The 20275-nt window shown below is 37.4% G+C and overlaps 1 protein-coding gene across 2 annotated transcripts; it reads left to right on the plus strand.

Annotated features, from left to right (window-relative positions):
• Positions 1-655: 655 nt before the first annotated feature.
• Positions 656-12845, plus strand: LOC136276874 (probable serine/threonine-protein kinase drkD). 2 transcript variants are annotated; one of them, XM_066163035.1, is made up of 10 exons: positions 656-668; positions 965-1086; positions 2261-2343; positions 7124-7165; positions 7258-7329; positions 7832-7915; positions 8370-8507; positions 9541-9655; positions 10329-11962; positions 12555-12845. In XM_066163035.1, exons 4-10 carry the CDS (start codon positions 7127-7129, stop codon positions 12759-12761), a joined length of 2289 nt encoding a protein of 762 aa, XP_066019132.1. In that variant the 5' UTR covers positions 656-668; positions 965-1086; positions 2261-2343; positions 7124-7126; the 3' UTR covers positions 12762-12845. The 2 variants fall into 2 exon arrangements, with proteins under 2 accessions (XP_066019132.1, XP_066019131.1); XM_066163034.1 differs by lacking the exons at positions 656-668; positions 965-1086; positions 2261-2343 and having other exon boundaries at positions 7028-7165.
• Positions 12846-20275: the final 7430 nt, after the last annotated feature.

The raw sequence follows: 20275 nt of genomic DNA on the forward strand, positions 1-20275 counted from the left end.
TTTTATGCTTCTCTACAGTTTTCTAGAAACGGGCCTCTTACTCATAACGCAAAGCTATTGTTGTTCACGACACGGTGTTACCTCCTGAGATTGGTAGATTTTTCGGTTCGAGCGAAATGTGTGCCGTTGTTTATTTATTACCGCCTTCCTCACTGAATGGACGTCAGTTTCTGACTACGAGATATCTTAGCAAGGTAACGCACACTTTTAGCTAAATATTTGGTTTAGTGGCATGACTGATTTTTTTCCAGCACAGAAACTCTCAGTTTCAGGAATGCTGTGATTTCACATATGGCAACAGATTGTGACGAGAGTTTGCACTTTCACTTGCTGCGAATCGATTGTCAACTACGTGTGCATTTTGTTGTTTTAGACAACTCAATATTGTGCAAACAATATTGCTGAGAATTACTCACTGCTGAGAATTACGAATTGTATATATGGCAACAGATTGTGACGAGAGTTTGCACTTTCACTTGCTGCGAATCGATTGTCAACTACGTTTGCATTTTGTTGTTTTAGACAACTCAATATTGTGCAAACAAAGCACGGCGTATTTTGCGAGGAAAAAAAAACAAAACAAAGGGAGCTAAAATTATAATTTGAGCAGAACATTCCATAACAATAATTAAATCGCGGATGTTATATTTGTTATGATGATTTCACAGGTACAACCCTGAAATTTGTGTCGTTATCAAGATTATTCTGTGTTGTTGAGCGGTAAATGATAGGCAGACACTTCTAACTTGTCATAGGGGTGTTTCTTATTACTTTTGCTCCCACTGCTGAGAATTACGAATTGTACATATGGCAACAGATTGTGACGAGAGTTTGCACTTTCACTTGCTGTGAATCGATTGTCAACTACGTGTGCATTTTGTTGTTTTAGACAACTCAATATTGTGCAAACAAAGCACGGCGTATTTTGCGAGAGAAGTGATTTTGTTGTTTCTGGCATTTTCAGGTGGATCAGGGATACCGGTGTAATCATTGAAGAAGATATGGATGAAGCAAGCACTCGAGGTTATTGAACATGGACCCTACTTCTGGGGGCCTCCCGCTATCTACAATCAGAAGTTCGAAACGGTAGTCGAAAAATTCGAAGATTTATACTTAGCAGTTATCTTCTTTCAGATTACCTTAACTACAGATATATCTATTTATTGCCCTTATTTCCGTAAATTGTTCAGTATTTACTGAAATAGAATCATAAACCTTTCCTCCACGAATCTTGATAGTAAATACGCGTTTATGAATATATTGGCTTTGTTGAAGAGTTGAAATTATTCCTATGTGTCCATATTCTAAGCTTTTTTCTTGAGCTGTGGTTTGGGAGAACATTACATTTCCTTTTTTGGTGAGTCAATACTACTTCTGGATAAAATGTTGATAGGGTAAACACAAAGAAATCTGCTGGACGTGAGAATTTTTATGGATGATTGAGTTTTTACCTCGTCTTTCCTTTCGAAGCGTTTACCAAAGGTTAAAGCTATGAAATTATCACATCAAAATAATTTACTCTGTTATCATATTTACGTGAAATAAATGTTTATCAAGTCGCCTCATAAAATGTGCTCTATTCGGCTTTGCTGCAAAACACAGACTTTCGTTGCTAAACCTTTTAAAACAAAAGAATCTGGGAAAAAAAAACAGAAAAAGGGAGCTAAAATTATAATTTGAACAGAACATTCCATAACAATAATTAAATCGCAGATGTTATTTTTGTTATGATGATTTCACAGGTACAACCCTGAAATCTGTGTCGTTATCAAGATTATTCTGTGTTGTTGAGCAGTAAATGATAGGCAGACACTTCTAATTTGTCATAGGGGTGTTTCTTATTACTTTTGCTCCCACTGCTGAGAATTACGAATTGTATATGATTTCTTGAGATTACATAACATTCCTACTCATGTTATTGTGGATGTTGCACCAAATCATCTAACAATGAAATAAGAGAGTGTCTTTGGTTTAAAGAAATTTCACATTGTAATTACAAGTGGTGGACATGTTTTGACACATAAAATAGACGTTGATTGAGACTCAGCTGAGTTTTCTCAATTGCATTGATTTCAGTGATATATCTTTTATCATATATCTCACTTTCTTATATTTTGCCTTCTCTTGTTTGGTGCCTTTTCCTTCATGCATGAGGTTACACAACAAGCGGAGTTAATATGATATGCAAGTGAAAAATTTTGCTGATTAGCTATTTGTCAGGATGTTACACCGAGCTGTTTCTAATTGAGTTTATTTGTAGATAAACAGTTCTTAACTACACTGAAACGAACAGCTTCTACTTGGAGCGAGAGAGCACTACTGTTGAAACAACCAGAAAGGAAGGTAAGCTAAAAGTAAGATTTGAAACGCTTTAAATGAAAACAATTCCATCTAAAGTCTTTCAAACATAAGTGTAGTATCGTAGTTATCCAAGATATAGACTGAAACGTGTTTAGAACAACTGAACAAAACTATAGCGAGGATTTTTATCATGGAGAACAGATATCGAATGTTTGAGAATCAGCTATCCCGTCGAAACACATCGAAGCATCATACTGAGGTAAAGATTGTAAGTTCATCTTGCTGATCTATGTCTTATGCCCATGATGTATGTCCGGAGTACATGAAAGGAGACATAAACATCGTCAGAAATCAAGGACATTTCGAGCCCGCTAACGATTATCAGTGGTATATCGTATTACAATCCGGAACATTAGAATATCAAGAGAATTCAATACAGCGACGATCACGGCTCGATCTGCAAAGTAGAGTGTTTCGTACCATGACTTATACAATTTGAGCACCGCAGCGGCCTGCCTTTTGGTGGAGCGTCGAGGGCCGAGGGTTACATGTCGAGGGTAAGGGTGATATGTCGATAATTAAATAAGAAATATTAAAATAAAAATATATTGAAATAGAAAATGGCCACGTGCATGGTTCAATCCAGGGGTTGTCTTATCTAGACTGTCTTCAGAGTCACTCTTGCGTCTCTAAAATTAAAATTGATAAGGGCTACGCAATAAAGGCCATTAAATTGTGCAGTCAATATTTTACAGCAGTCGAGTATTTTGCCCAATTTTACGGAATAATTTCGTTTTTCGCCCTTCGAAAATGGTACAGAAATAGGTGTTCTGTTTGAGATTTATCAACACTTGTCAAGGCACAATGTGGTCGGTTTTCCATAAATAGAAATAGGTGCTTTGTTTGAGATTTATCAACATTTGTCAAGGCACAATGTGGTCGGTTTTCCAAGTATGTCCAATTACCCTGACAACAAAGGCTTTTACCGGAAATCCGCATGCCGGATCAACACCAGAGTTTTCTCTTCCAGAGATGTTTCTCCCGTACGAACATGGTAGTCGAAAGTTGTTTTGTTTTAAATTATATTCTCAGTCGAACAACAATTGTTGGGTGAAGGTACAGTATTCTTGCTTAAAGTATCTAGTTTTTGAATCCGAAACGAGTCGGAAACGTAGGTATGTAGTTCAAATTCCAGAATAGGTCACACGCCGGTTAGCGCTTAAGGCCACACGATAAAGGCAATTATTGTGCAGTCAATATTTTTACAGCGGTCGGGTGTTTCGCTTAATTTTACAAAATAATTTCGTTTTTCGCCCTCCGAAATGGTGCAGTAATCTGTTCTTTCTTTCGATCTATCCTGCAGTTAACTAGGATGTCACGCAACGCTCCCCCAAAGACATGCCCAAAAAATGCTGCGTAGAATACTAGCATTATTTAATTATTAATTTATTATTTATACTTCATTTTTAACTTTAATATTTATTAATATTTCTTATTTTGTGTATATTTATATTTTTTATTTTTATTTTAACATTTTTTATTTTATTATTTCTTATTTAATTATTGATTTATTATTTGTAGTGTTTTTGGACCCTTGACATATTACCCTCACCCTCGACATGTAACCCTCGACCCTCGACGCTCCACCAAAAGGCAGACTCCAATTCAATTGAGGGGCAGCTCAGTTGGCGACGGTATACTGAGGGATCAATAACGTAGAGGGGAGAAAGTTGGAAGAAAACCGCGACAAACTCTTCAAAATAAAATGTTCAACTATGTTTACTAAAAGTGTGAGGCATAGCTACGCCGCCAGGCACTTTCGGGGGATCACCCCTATGACTACGTTCAATTTTGTTGTCCAATTGAATTTGTCACAGTTCACTTCACAATTCCGCGGTCACTACAGTATGTCCTTTGAGGAATTTTAGAAAAAATAAGAGTAAAATCGTGGAACGTTTGGTCAGTTTCAAAGACTGAAAAGGTGGTGCACTCGCATGAAATAGATTCTTCGCAACAGATATAATAAACTCTATGTGTCGGGTTTCATCGATGCTTTGTGCTGACACGACACTCAGGAGAAAGGTTACATACACGTGGTGAGGACAGGCGTGGTTACGAAAGTGTGGCATGGAAGATACTTTCGTAGATGTGTCACGTGTTTCATTTAATGAAAGCACCATTACCAAATCAAAGCGGAATTCTAACGCTATCAGGATGGCTACCTGAAACGTTGATTATCATTCAACTTAAAACAGAACGGTGCCAATTAAAATGACTCATTTCAACACTTATCATATGCTACAAGGAACGAACAAATGTTTCTTAACTTTCTATCGTTAATTTACAGATGGTAATTAGCATGACACAATGGACTTGTATTGTAAAACAAATCGACAAGGACATTTTATTCGATATGCAAATTTGACAGCGCTAGTAGACTGCTGCTGATAATTTTTTTTCCTCCAAACAATGCAGCTCAGAGTAAGGTTTCAGTCCCAAAGAACAAAATCTTAATTCTTGATTATCGAAAGACTATTACCTTAGGGTAATTTAGTAATCTCAACTGAGTTGATAACTTAAATTGGCCACGGGTTTCAATGCTGACGTTTCGAGCGTTAGCCCTTCATCAGAGCTATCACTATTACCTCATCTAATACCTCATCCTCTCATAAAAACTGATCAATTTCTCGATTTTGAATAATGACTAACCGTTTAAAAAAAAGAACTAGGTTCCCTATGATACGTAAGTTGTCACTTTGTTTAACGAGAAATCCTCTCGTGTCGTTCACATGTGCTTTTTGAGTCAATTTTGAAACACGGATACAAAAAACCCTCCTTGACTGCGGTAGGGCTTAACTGCGCATGCTCATTTTTCAGGTACATTTTGCATGCACCTTTTGACTGCGACCTACATGTAGAGGCTTCGCTGCTTGTCATGCAACTTCCTGTTTTCTACGTCGAACCAAAAACCTTTTAGTTATCCAATATATAGATTGACACCGAGCTGTTTTTAAGTGAGTTTATTTATAAATAAACAGTTCTTAACTACAGTGAAACGAATGGCTTCTACTTGGAGCGAGAGAGCACCACTGTTGAAACAACCAGAAAGCAAGGTGCAGTACAGCTCACGAATACGTTAACCGAAAAACGCGAATTATTGGCGATTTATTGTTTTAAAGAATAAGCTACAATTCCATATCACTAAAATACTACACGGCTACCAACGACAAGCAAACTTGTTCGTTGCAATTGCCGTTCGAACCGACCTTCCCAAAATGCTATTACCAATGCGACTTCGTAATCGGAATAAATGAGTGACTTATCATTTTCCAAAGGAATTCATTTGTCAAGGAATTCATTTGTCAAGCTATTTCTCACTTCGTATATAGAAACATCCGTCGCAACGGCTTGGGAATCTGTTCAAAATAAATCTATCCTCAGTGTATTGTAATTCGGTAGAATCAGCTAAGGCGCCCATTTGTAACAAGTTGTCGCGTTCTGAATGCAAACCCACGCACGAATGCTTATTTCATAGCTTTTATCATCGGTGAACATACTGTTCTCACAAACTGGTTCATTCATCTCGCCATTCATACAAAAACTGATAAGTGCTACTCGCTTAATTTAATAGTGTTGTGTTACATTATAATGATTACCTGTCACGACTACGTCTTGCTCTGACTCGTGTGCATATTTTTTAAGAGAAACTGGATTCGCTTTTTGTTCCGATATTTGTCGAATCATCGATCAATGTTCACCAAATTGCTCGAAAAAATGGAGTGGAAAAATTAACTACAGGATAGATGTAGTTCAAGTTTGCTTGAGACTTGCCGGCGCGTTCAATGAAACTGTTACATTCCGGTGCGTGAACACTGAAGCAGGCGCCGATTGCAATTAATATTAACAGAACACTATTCACATTCTTAAAAAGTATATTTTCTTTCTGAAACTCACCGAAGATGGTTGAGGTAGGTTTGCAGTTTCGAAGAAATCATCACCTGCGATTCAAACACCAAATTGTTTAAATTCCGCTGCATAAACATATAAGGGAGCGCCGATTGCAGTAAATAAATTGAGAAGCATATTAGTGAGTATTTATTTCATTACTCGCTCAATGAAACTCGTGTTACGATGCCTCGAGTAACTGACATTTTCCTTCCCAGTGTGTGTAACGTGTCTGTTAATAAAGTTCAGTTAGCCTTTGGCAATGAAAGAGAGAGAGTCTCTTTGTGTCTGAATGATGACACTACTTGTCCAGTCCATTTCATGGGGCAGTACAAGAAAAAATATCTCTTCCAAGTTGATGTCCTTAGTTTTGTAGCTATGTTCTGATTAAACGTTTCACAGAGGAAATAGTATCATGACTATCATCGATACTATGATTAATCATAGTGGAAATTGGAAACAAGTTCTTGGAAATCTAGAGGGAAAACCTGAGACATGGTTGGGTATTTCACTTGTTGACTTGGTTAAAGGGATGAATCCAGGAAGGTAAAACTGTTGCTTAAGGGATAGGGATTTAATATTACTGATTGAATAAAACTGAAACTCAAATACAGTACTTTGTATTAGACTAACTGTATACCCATTTCCCGTAAAACTTTAAGGCAGTCTTATGTCTAAAGGCCATGATGGGTTCATGGTTGTGTGTGAGACAATTTGCACACAACTTAAAGGCAAATTTACTTAGTTTGTGCTTAATGGCATTAATCCAAGGCGTTCTTACTTTTCTTGTTGTGCATTGGATTACAATTAAAGTTTACACATATTGATGCTTCTGGTGATAAATTTGAATTATTTTTTTTCATTTCTTGTTATCAAGGAAATGGGAACCAGTGGAGAAGGAACCAAATTTCAGTGCAAGGTCTGATTTCGTCAATTTATGAGTCTAATTCCCCCTTTTCCTTAATTTTTTGAAATAGTTTTGACACTGTTTTCTTTACTTTTAATTCAAAGCTTGTGGGGATAACAGATGTCATTAGCCCAGAGGGTGTAGATATGTGTGCTGAAGCTTTTGGGAAATTAAAGGTGCAGTGTACCGGTTCATGAGTCATGTTAATTCATGAACTTGATCATGAATCAAAGCCCAAATTGATTTTTTGCCACAATGGCAATTATAAGTGGCGTTATATCCTAAAACATGACAATTATAGGCTGTGTTATTCCTTGAACATGCCAACATAAAACTGCCTGAGTTGCATTATTATAACCTACCAGTAAGTATTAAAAAATTCTCAGTGTACTTACCACAGGCAAGTCTGCCAATATGACAAATTGATACTGCCTATAATTGATCATGAAAGCTTGTCATAAACTGCCATTCATTCAGCCCAATTTGGTACCAAGCCTCTTCTCTACTGCCTTACCCCAATGCACTGCAATATCTTTTCACTTTTCCCTCTGGTAACATAATAATCTTCTCAGTCCTGGAATGCCAGCAAGTAATAATGTGTGTGGTTTTCATTATTATTATTATTATTATTATTATTATTATAATTATTATTATTTTTAATATTTAAACTGGGCTCAGGCAAAGAAAAAGTGGCGGCGCAAGGAGAGGGTGACACTGACTATTAGTTTGGAAGGTATCAGGATAGAAGATGAGACTACTCAAGTAAGTGTGCAACTCAGATATTGGAAAAAAGATTTTTTCAGAAGATTAGGAAATCAGAATGCCAAGTAAAACTATGCATTTAATTTCTATCTATACATCTTATACACTATATTTTTTTATCAAAAAAGATAAGTTAACTCTTAAATGCCATCTAAATATTGTTTTCATTTTTTCCATCTAATCACTAAAGAATATTTTCAAGGGGCAATATATGGTTCAAATGTTTTGTTACATGTTACATTACATTTTCTTTATCAATTTACCCATTGACTTATCCATACATTTACTTATTTATTCATTTATCCACTCAAGTCAAAAATAGCTAGAGAGTACTGAATAAAGGAGGGGGTGAACAGCAGAAGGGAAAGATAAAATAAAATCTCCAGGTGCCCCTTCCATCTCGGTACTTTTTTTGTGTTTTTATAGGTTTTACTGATTTATTTATTTTGTTTAGAAAGTGCAGCATACGCACCCTGTCAAGAGAATATCATTTGTGACTCCTGACCCAGATGATAAGAAAATATTTGGTTATGTTTGCCGTCAGCCTGATTGTTCCACTGGATATAAATTGTATTCCCTGAAGTCAGAAAATGTAAGAGGAACTAAAGAAATTATTTGCTTTGTTAAATGAAATACAGGAAATGCTAAATTGCTAATTGTAGGAGACATGATGCATGGTCTTGGTTTGAGACATGTCTTGTTTGCCATGTTTTGTTACTAATGGGATCTGATGTCTCACACTCGCAATACCTCTCTCTGTTAAGGAACATATGGAGCTATTAGAAAACTGCTAAAGAATGAACTTAGCATTAATCCTTACCCTGGTTGAATTCACATTCAAACAGGGTAAGGATGCATGCAGTGCCCCTGGTTATGTCATATGCTCATGAAAGTGGAATGAGCATCTGGCCATGGATCAAGCTCCAGAAGCAAGGGCCATGGGCTTGACAGCAAACTCATCTTATAACCAGTAGCTAATAGTTGGTTTCAGTTATACATATGTCATCACCCTTTATAAGGAAAAGGTATGCAAGTCTACTTTCTACTGTTCAAAGAGATACACAAGGGAATGTATTTCATATCAAATTAAGGCAATACAATTGGACATACAAATTAATCCTGAGTCATCCAAAAATGAACTGATCTCCTTTTCCTACATTCTCTTTTCTGTATGACATTTGGATTAAATTTTTTAACCATTCAAGGGAATTTCTGATTTGCAAAAAAATGTTTTAAAAATTGAGCTCCCCAAAAATTTCTTGTTTCAGTTAATTTATTGTATGTGTTTTTGTGCCTCTGTGAGAGAGCTCCCCAAAAATTTCCTGTTTCAGTTAATTTATTGTATGTGTTTTTGTGCCTCTGTGAGAATAGCATTTCCTGTTGAAAGAAATCATTGAGGAGGAACATTTTTGTCAGGGAGCTATGCAAATTGTATCTTGTTCAAGAGGAAAAATACCTTAAATCTACTTTACAATAGTGCACTTTGATTTGAAGGCTTGCAAGACTCAGCTGCAAATTTTTAGTCTCCAATTCATATATGCAAATAAAAATTTTCAAAATATTTAATCTCAATTATTTCTCATAAGCACTTGCAAGTGTTAATTATTCTAAGCATGTGTTATTAGTTCTTTCAGGCAAAGACCATAATCGATGCCATTACTGTACTTTTGGTGGAATCAGTAAATCTTAGACGAAGGACTGGATCAGCAAAGAAGCAGGTTCTCAGCAATTCATCAAATGGTACTGACTGCAGACCATTGATTTTGTTGAATGATTATAATTACTGTAAGAAGACTGTTCCACAAAAGTAAACGTTTTGAAATAACTCGTATGTACTGGTCCCAACTTTATATTTTTATTTTAAAGCTACTACTATGGTGTGTTCATGAGAAAGTAAATTTGTTATTGACTGACAATGACTGATAAGTTAAGGGAATTCCACTCTTCCAACGATCTTACTGATCATTACTTTCTCTTTTGAAGAATGAAGTGGTTATTAGGCAAGTACTCCACTCGACTTAGCTCAGAAAGTCCTGCCTCATTTGCATCTGAGTGACGTCATCCGTATCATAATCACTAGCGGTTAAGTGTAATTTTTTTTTAAATGAAGAAGTCCACTCTTTTCTACTTTTCCAGTCTGCTCTCTTTAGCTTGTAACACGAACTAAACGTGCGAGAGATTTCCGTTATCTTATTGTCGTAAACTATACCTTTTCTTTAGAGGAAAGTACGCCTGATAAACAACTCATGTCTCTACTATGTGGAACTTTTTGCAAAAATGGTAAACTATAGTGAGCAGCACTGTGCAAGCTAAACTAGGAATAACTTGCTTCTTGTTGTAGTTCTCACTCGTGTTACAACTTTGCATTCGTATTGCAGAAGTAAAAGAAACTCTGCCGATTTTTTTTCGTTAGAGAACCAGACCGAGCAGGAACAGCTCAGGGAAGAAGTTGACCAGTTGCAAGAGAAGGAAGGAATGAATGGCGAGGTTGGCGAGCTAGAAGAACAGCTGGCAAGAAGAGACCAGGAAACGAATGAACTAGAAAGGAGCCTTTCAACAGCTCAGCAGATATTACGTGACAATCAGGCTCAAAGATCACTAGAAATGGATTGTCAAGAAGCACAAAAGCGACAACTGGGGGAGAAAGCTGAGGGAGATGAAACTTTACGAGAACACTTTGAGGAAATGGAACGAAGGTCGAGAGAAGAAATAACTGTAGTTTTGTGTGAACAGATCACAGAAAAGGACCAGAAGTTGACGGAGATGATACAACAATTGACAGTGACAGAGAAGCGAGAAGAAGATCTTAAGACGCAGATAAAGAATGTAGAGGAACAGCTGAGAGAGAATGAGAATTTACGAACGAACCTGAGAGATGTTGAGCAACGATTAACACAGAAAGAGGCACAAGAAGAAAATTTACGATTAAGCCTGGAGCAGATGGAGCAAAGGATGAGAGAAGAATTAACACAAAAGGAAACGAGAGAAACTGAGTTGCGCAAACAGCTTAGAGAAAGGGAGGAGCAGGCTGTTGAATGTCAGAGACATTTGAGCGGGATGGAACAGCAATTGTCAGAAAAAAACCATCAAAACGAAACTTTACTGAAACAACTTAGGGAGATGGAACAACGATCGAGAGAGGTTACAGCGGAGAATGAGATGAGAGAAAATGAGTTTCGTAAACAAATCAGAGAGAGAAAGCAAGAACTGAGGGAGATGGCGCATCAGTTGATTGAGAAGGAGCAACAAAAGAAGGACTTACGCACGCAAACGGAACAACGGCTGAGAGAAGAAATGATAGAAGAAACTACGAGGCTAGGTAAACAGCTTAGAGAAAAGGATCAGCATTTAGCAAACGCTCGAACGCAGGTGGAGAAGCAAGAACTACTCAGAACAGATCCCCAGCACCAACTTGAAGTAATTGTAGCAGAAAATGCAAATCTCCGACAACAGGTTGTTAATTTCGAGAATCACACCGGATCACAGCCCGATGATTGGGTAATTTCCCGGGATAATATTCAGTTGACTGATAAAAGCCTTGGAGTTGGAGGGTGGGGCGAAGTTTTCGAGGGCAGGTACTGTGGTTGTTCTGTTGCCGTGAAGCGAATCCATGAGGCGATCAATTCGCCTCACAACCAGAGTTTGTTCCAGAGGGAAATTGATATTGCTTCGCGATGCCGACACCCTTGCTTGCTGCAGTTTATCGGAGCGACTTATGACGAGGAAATTCCATTGTTTGTTACTGAGCTGATGGAATCAAATTTGCGCGAGCTACTGGATCAACGACCTCTTTCCCGTGAGGAAATCACCGTAATTTCGCTCGATGTGGCTCGAGCGTTGAACTACCTCCACCAAAAGAAACCTCCTATTTTTCACCGCGATGTTAGTAGCGGCAATGTGTTGCTATGGCGACAGGCTAACCAGTGGCGAGGCAAAGTGTCAGATTATGGTTCTGCAAAGTTTGAGGAACAGTTTATGTCAATTGGCCCAGGTTGTTTCGCCTACAGTGCACCTGAAGTGCAGATACGAGCAAAGCATACAGCAAAGGTGAGAAAATAAGCTTACAGAATTTCCTTGGATATATTTCTTTAAAACATGAACCCTTTACAATTAAGGATTAAGCGGTACTTGTGTCTTAACTCAGTCTTAAGTCGTGTGCTCGGTTAACGCAAAACGGCAAAGTGTGCTCAGTCTACAAAAACGGCAAAGAGTGCACGGTCTACACAAACGGCAGTGTGCTCAGTCTACACAAACGGCAGAGTGTGCTCAGTCTACACAAACGGCAAAGTGTGCTCGGTCTACACAAACGGCAAAGTGTGCTCGGTCTACACAAACGGCAAAGTGTGCTCGGTCTGCACAAACGGCAAAGTGTGCTCTGTCTATACAAACGGCAAAGTGTGCTCAGTCTACACAAACGGCAAAGTATGTTCATTCTACACAAACGGCAGAGTGTGCTGGGTCTACATAAACGGCAAAGTGTGCTTAGTCTACAAAAAAGGCAAAGTGTGCTTAGTCTACAAAAACGGCAAAGAGTGCTCGGTCTACACAAACGACAAAGAGTGCTCGGTCTACGCAAACGGCAAAGAGCTTGTGAAAACAGCGATCTTATTTCATTGTCTTTTCTTGTCCTGCTTTTTAGATTGATGTCTACAGTTTCGGTGTTCTCCTCTGTGAAATGTGCATTCAGATATTCCCGGATTATGAAAACCGTGAACTTCAAATCACTCAGATGACAGACCAGGTATTGCAAGACCTCGTCCGCCGATGTGTGCGGTATGATCCCACTGAAAGACCAGACATGACAGATATTATCAGTACACTGGAAGAGTTCAGTAAAACGTTGTAAATTTATCGGGGCATGTATTTTTTAAACCATTATCGGGGTTCTTTTTTTTTTTAAGAATATTAAAGATGAAGAGTTGATTTGAGAAAAAAAATTATTAGCTACGAGTCGCTTGCAATGCCTTGGGAGGGTCGCGAGTTGCACAAAAAATAAGCTTTATATGCACTTAGAAACAATTGTCAAGTTTATGGATGAAGATAAAGCAAGACTTAAAAAAAAACTTCCAAATTCAGCAACATTTATTCGCACATACAGTTGTGTTAAGTATTTTGTTAGAAAAGTATATAAACAAATCTTACAGTGTTAACATCAAATGATGTTGTCCTAGACTCTTTAAATTATTCAAGAGTCCATTCATACTCAGTTAGTACAGTGTACGCGTTGGCTTTGTAACGAAATGCATAAATTTTTATCATAAGCATAGAATATTTTATTGTCACCGAGTAAACTAATTTCTCCGTGTACATAAATGTAGGCGATAACTATCCAGCTACAGAGCTGTTATATTAGACTGTAACATGCAATCCCAGAGTCTCAATCTGCAAAACACGACGAGTGAAAACAAAGAATCCTTAGGGGAAAAAACTTATTAAGGAAATTTTTTCCGTATAATTGTGTTAATCAATCCATTAATTTTTAATTTAAAAATCCCGATAGACAACAGGAAATCAGTTGCGCACTGATGGTTGGAGTAGCCTTTTAGTTACAGGCAGAATTTTAAAAAGAAAATTCTTTGTATCTTAAAGCCTGAACTGTTTATGGCTCATTCAGTGCAGAAACGTCTAAGTTGTTACTTGGGTACAAATCGGTATTTTTCCAAGTGTAAACACATTTGGACCCAAAGCAATTCTCTACGTGTCTTTTTGTTGAATTGATTTCAAAATAGTACCAATAACCAGGTTGAGAATGGTTCATCCCAATCTTGGATTTGTTCCCTCCCATATAAATATTAAGACAAAATTTGTTGACACTTTGTCGTTGATTTGAATTTGAACTATCTACATTTTTTGGTGGTTTGAAAGCTGGTAACGTTACCGCGGAACCCTGTTTTTGTCTAGGTACATCAGTTCAATTGCATATGCTCATCACCAACTGATACAGGGTGGTGCAAGTGAATCATTAGTTAAGAGTCATTAAGAGAATTAAGAGTCAGTATTCATTTATAACATTGTAATATACCTGTACATGTTATGGTGATAAAAAAATGTCCAATAGATCTTAATTTGCCCACCAACAATTGTTTTTCTTTTTGTACCATCTGCTCGTTCAATACTCTTGGTCTTACTTGGATGCATTTTTCCAAGGTTCTCATGTAAACGAGTTGTCCGCGGGGTGCAAAGAAAATTGTATACTCAAATGAGTAAACTTTTACATATAAATTTCTGAACTCCTGAGCTTCGCAATTTGCGTTACAATGCTCCACCATTCAGAGTTCAGCGGTAAGATAGGAAAACAACTACAATAGGTTAGGATGTGACAAGCGTTTTGCTTCCCTCTAGGATGATGCGCAATGCCGCAAAAATTGTGTGAGTGAAAAGAATAAAAAAGCGAAGGGCGTATGTTTAGCTAAATTTTCTCATGAAGAAAGATGTTGCTCGTTTTGTGACGAGAATGGGACTGGAAAACAATCTGCTTTCCTCGTGGAATGGAGTGCTTCACTTGAAAGGGTTTTCTGTTTCGTGCTTAGGGTAAACCAAGGGTCAAAAACATCTCACGAGTTAAGGTCCAGAAAATTATTCCTGGAGTGTCCCAATAGTATAAAGAACCTTGTAGCAACAGCGGACGTGCATAGCCCAAGTTTTGGGGCTGTGATTGACTCTTTTACACACAAGATCTCAATAGTAATTCTCCTTACTATCTACCGTACAATTCTTATGACGTTATTTTGGAGAATTTGGTCTTGGATCAACTAATAATCCCCAGATTGATATTTGTGTTTATTCTCGTCAATTGTCTGCATGATATTGTATCGATATTGTAAGGAGAAATTCTGTCTTGGTCACTCATGGGAATTACAGGATTAAAAGCCCCGCGTTGAAATTCGTCCTTCAGCAGTTTAGGAATTTATCAGTCTCAGTGTCGGGATAAATTTTGGTTACGCTAGGTAGCCGACTTATTGTCTAAAACGTATATCCAATATTATTCATTATTGACGAATTTTGATTTTGAAGCTCTAGCAAAGGTGACGGCACGATAGAAAAAGGAATAAAGTGCTCATACTATACGTAAACATAAAATGAAAGAGTTTTGGGAGGGTTGAACTTGCTGAGTGTGTCAGGTCTGGAGACAAATATGAAGAACTCGAGAAACATACCACGTCTCAAACTAATCACTCCTCATCAAAGTCACCAGTTAGTCTTGTGAATGTAATCTTTTATCAATCAATTTTTGATACTATGCCCAAAGCCCATTTAGTTTGATCCTTCACTGACTCCTTGCCTTGGCTTAATATCTTCGTTGAAAGTAAGTAATATACAAAAGTTAACCCAGACGATTAGGTAGGAGACAACTTGTTTTATTTCGGGAGCAAATAAATTTATTTGGAATAGTGCTTGCCAAAAATGTGCACCTCCCGACAACAACATTAGCACTTTAAGTCCATAAAGGCTCTTGGATTCACGCAACTATTAGTTCATCATAAGTGCAGCATTTTTTAATAGCTGCGTTACTTTGTATATACTTTATGTTACGGTCCATGGGCGGAAAATCTCTTACAACATTGAGTCACGAAGTCTGTGCGGACACAGCACGAACATAAATTAGTGTTAACTCTCTTTGTCGCTGAGATAACTGTACTCGTTCACTTGGACGGTTGAAAATAATAGCAATCATAGCAAGAGTCAAAGCTGAGGTCAATTTGACACCAAGCTTAGTTTCAACGTGTTTCATCAAAGGTAAATTTATATCCGTTAAAACACTTCAGTAAATAACAATAATTGTGTCGTAAAGGTCAAAGTTGTTTGACGTAGCTCTTTCGAACTGTCACGCTCATTTTGGGCATAGCAGTTATTTACGAAGTTATATAAGAGTCTCCATCATTTTTCTGAGAAAAGTCGTATCTGACACTTTTCATGAGTTTCTTATCTTCCTCATCCCGATTCAGCCAACTAAGTGAAACAACGACGTAGCAAGTAAAGAAGAAGAGCCTTATTTCCGTTTCTCAGAGGAGCTAATTTCGCTTTCACATCGCACGACCAGACCAATAAAAAAATTTCTCCGCAAGGTACAGAATGGAAATCGACAATGTTCAGAAGGAGAAACCCCAAGATAAACACTCTGAGTACTACATCGTCCGCTTTGATCCAATTTAGAAGCTGATGCAGGGAGAGTTATTGAAAGCTTTATCAAGCTCATACGATTTTAAAGTGGAAACATTTGTCCCTGTCTACTAAGGAGAGCATAAAACGCGGATAATAGTGTGTTCCACCACCAACGAAGCATTTATCAGATTCTCAAATTAAGATGCTAGTTTACTTTTGCCTTGCACTTCACCTGAATCAAGGAATCAAGTACTTAGTCGGCAAGGAATGGCATGTGAACTGTGCATGTGACATGTGTGGAAGATCTGGGTACGTGACTACTGTAGATGTACGTAACTTTCAAAATGCACAATTCCCCCCTAATCTCATACCCAGATCTTACTGTGTAGCTATTATTGTAACCCCTTGGCCATGAAAGGTCTGGGTACGAGACTACAATCCCCCTTCTTTGGAATGTTTTGTTTTATAAATGCTGATGTCCTGTTTCCGAATAAATTAACTCACCCATTCATGCACAGACTGTATTTTGATATATCACCAATTGTACTTAACGTTTTTATGAGCTTCCCGTTATGTCGCTAAGGAAAGTGAAAGCGGCGGCTGTTAAATGAAGTCAGGCTCATAAGACCCAACCATGACCATGTATATTTTGTTGGTTCGTCAATGTGCACTCTTCTGTGTTTACAGTGGACAGGTAATAGAAAGCTACCTGTTTAAAGAGTATTAATGCATTTTAAGGATTTGGCATGGGCGAGAGCTCTCATTAGCTTAACCCTTAAACCCTCAAGATCGGATTGTTAATTCTCCTCACCGGCTGCTATACATTCTCCATTAAACTGGCTACAACAAATTTTAACAAACCAATTATCAAAGTTCAAATGCCCCAGGGCTTACCTGGGAAGGAGGGATGTTGACGCTTCAAATGGATAGAGGCATTAAATCTTATTAATTTCTGATTTCTTTCAGCAGTTTGAATTGAATTTGGTCATTATCCTCCAGTACGTTTTACTGTTTGATCGCCAATTTATAACCCTCTTAAATAAAACTTGAAACCCTATCTTTTGTTAGTGTTATTATGTATATGGTCTAATTGGGGTACACCACGAGCTAGTGGAAGGATATGGCGTGGCGTAGGAGTAAAGAAAGTTCTCACTACCTAACTCTTTATAATTGAAAATTAGAGATTTTTCAAGCACCAACCCTATTTAGCTATAGTGGTTAAAATTGTATGATAATATCATTATTTTCAATCTATGTAGTCGTTTCCTCCAGATTTACTTAATATAAAGAATATGGAGGATGGTTTGAAATTCAGTCAGATTTTTGTTTTCAAGGCCTTACCTTACCCCACCCCCGCTTAAATAGTGACCTTGCTCGCTCTACCCCTCTAGAGCAGTACATGCGGTTCCATAGTAAACCGCCATCAAGGGACTCGGTCCGGTGACCCTTTCAGTGAATATTAATCTCTATTAATATGAATCTGGACATCGATAACTGAGAGGCATGCACTGGGTACAGGCAGGGTGCATGTTAATATTTTTCTTTTTCTTTAAGATTGAGCGATTTGTTCAGCATGTAAGTCATAAGACTTGGGTAGAGCCAATGGCTATTCACCACGCTAATGCGTTTTAATTGCGAAATTACTTTAGTATCACCGCTTAGGTATCTGTGCACGTGTTATTAGTAATCATCTAGCAAGCAAGCAAGCAACAAGTTTATTTTTGCTTTAAGAAAGTTTTAGTTTCCCTCCAACCCACACCATAGACAGTTTTGATTGCATCTTAATCTCATTCGTGTTTGTAATTTATTCTTGATTACTGAACCGTTGGTTTAGAATATACGTCCAATTAACAAATAGATTCCAAGTTGCCGTGCGTCTGTTCAGTAATAGATCACAGATGACGTCAAAATATGGTAAGAACAAAAAAGTGGCACACGAGGCGCAGCCTTATTATATAATATATTTTATGTAATAGTCTAGTGTGTTATTTACGTAGGATATATACATTTAATTAACTGTCTGGTCCCAAAACAAGCCTCTGTTATGGTGTTTAGTTTAACCTTAACCTGAGACATATTTTATGCTTCTCTACAGTTTTCTAGAAACGGGCCTCTTACTCATAACGCAAAGCTATTGTTGTTCACGACACGGTGTTACCTCCTGAGATTGGTAGATTTTTCGGTTCGAGCGAAATGTGTGCCGTTGTTTATTTATTACCGCCTTCCTCACTGAATGGACGTCAGTTTCTGACTACGAGATATCTTAGCAAGGTAACGCACACTTTTAGCTAAATATTTGGTTTAGTGGCATGACTGATTTTTTTCCAGCACAGAAACTCTCAGTTTCAGGAATGCTGTGATTTCACATATGGCAACAGATTGTGACGAGAGTTTGCACTTTCACTTGCTGCGAATCGATTGTCAACTACGTGTGCATTTTGTTGTTTTAGACAACTCAATATTGTGCAAACAATATTGCTGAGAATTACTCACTGCTGAGAATTACGAATTGTATATATGGCAACAGATTGTGACGAGAGTTTGCACTTTCACTTGCTGCGAATCGATTGTCAACTACGTTTGCATTTTGTTGTTTTAGACAACTCAATATTGTGCAAACAAAGCACGGCGTATTTTGCGAGGAAAAAAAACAAAACAAAGGGAGCTAAAATTATAATTTGAGCAGAACATTCCATAACAATAATTAAATCGCGGATGTTATATTTGTTATGATGATTTCACAGGTACAACCCTGAAATTTGTGTCGTTATCAAGATTATTCTGTGTTGTTGAGCGGTAAATGATAGGCAGACACTTCTAACTTGTCATAGGGGTGTTTCTTATTACTTTTGCTCCCACTGCTGAGAATTACGAATTGTACATATGGCAACAGATTGTGACGAGAGTTTGCACTTTCACTTGCTGTGAATCGATTGTCAACTACGTGTGCATTTTGTTGTTTTAGACAACTCAATATTGTGCAAACAAAGCACGGCGTATTTTGCGAGAGAAGTGATTTTGTTGTTTCTGGCATTTTCAGGTGGATCAGGGATACCGGTGTAATCATTGAAGAAGATATGGATGAAGCAAGCACTCGAGGTTATTGAACATGGACCCTACTTCTGGGGGCCTCCCGCTATCTACAATCAGAAGTTCGAAACGGTAGTCGAAAAATTCGAAGATTTATACTTAGCAGTTATCTTCTTTCAGATTACCTTAACTACAGATATATCTATTTATTGCCCTTATTTCCGTAAATTGTTCAGTATTTACTGAAATAGAATCATAAACCTTTCCTCCACGAATCTTGATAGTAAATACGCGTTTATGAATATATTGGCTTTGTTGAAGAGTTGAAATTATTCCTATGTGTCCATATTCTAAGCTTTTTTCTTGAGCTGTGGTTTGGGAGAACATTACATTTCCTTTTTTGGTGAGTCAATACTACTTCTGGATAAAATGTTGATAGGGTAAACACAAAGAAATCTGCTGGACGTGAGAATTTTTATGGATGATTGAGTTTTTACCTCGTCTTTCCTTTCGAAGCGTTTACCAAAGGTTAAAGCTATGAAATTATCACATCAAAATAATTTACTCTGTTATCATATTTACGTGAAATAAATGTTTATCAAGTCGCCTCATAAAATGTGCTCTATTCGGCTTTGCTGCAAAACACAGACTTTCGTTGCTAAACCTTTTAAAACAAAAGAATCTGGGAAAAAAAAACAGAAAAAGGGAGCTAAAATTATAATTTGAACAGAACATTCCATAACAATAATTAAATCGCAGATGTTATTTTTGTTATGATGATTTCACAGGTACAACCCTGAAATCTGTGTCGTTATCAAGATTATTCTGTGTTGTTGAGCAGTAAATGATAGGCAGACACTTCTAATTTGTCATAGGGGTGTTTCTTATTACTTTTGCTCCCACTGCTGAGAATTACGAATTGTATATGATTTCTTGAGATTACATAACATTCCTACTCATGTTATTGTGGATGTTGCACCAAATCATCTAACAATGAAGTAAGAGAGTGTCTTTGGTTTAAAGAAATTTCACATTGTAATTACAAGTGGTGGACATGTTTTGACACATAAAATAGACGTTGATTGAGACTCAGCTGAGTTTTCTCAATTGCATTGATTTCAGTGATATATCTTTTATCATATATCTCACTTTCTTATATTTTGCCTTCTCTTGTTTGGTGCCTTTTCCTTCATGCATGAGGTTACACAACAAGCGGAGTTAATATGA

This window comes from Pocillopora verrucosa, chromosome 3 (genome assembly GCF_036669915.1).
Source record: "Pocillopora verrucosa isolate sample1 chromosome 3, ASM3666991v2, whole genome shotgun sequence".
NCBI classification, from domain to species: domain Eukaryota; kingdom Metazoa; phylum Cnidaria; class Anthozoa; order Scleractinia; family Pocilloporidae; genus Pocillopora; species Pocillopora verrucosa.

Bases quoted from the DNA above. Each gene is read 5' to 3' on its own strand.
- LOC136276874 (XM_066163034.1), top strand. From the start codon at position 7,073: ATGCTTCTGGTGATAAATTTGAATTATTTTTTTTCATTTCTTGTTATC. The intron at 7,166-7,257 runs GTCTGATTTCGT...TTTAATTCAAAG, and splicing joins GAACCAAATTTCAGTGCAAG to CTTGTGGGGATAACAGATGT. The intron at 7,330-7,831 runs GTGCAGTGTACC...AACTGGGCTCAG, and splicing joins AAGCTTTTGGGAAATTAAAG to GCAAAGAAAAAGTGGCGGCG.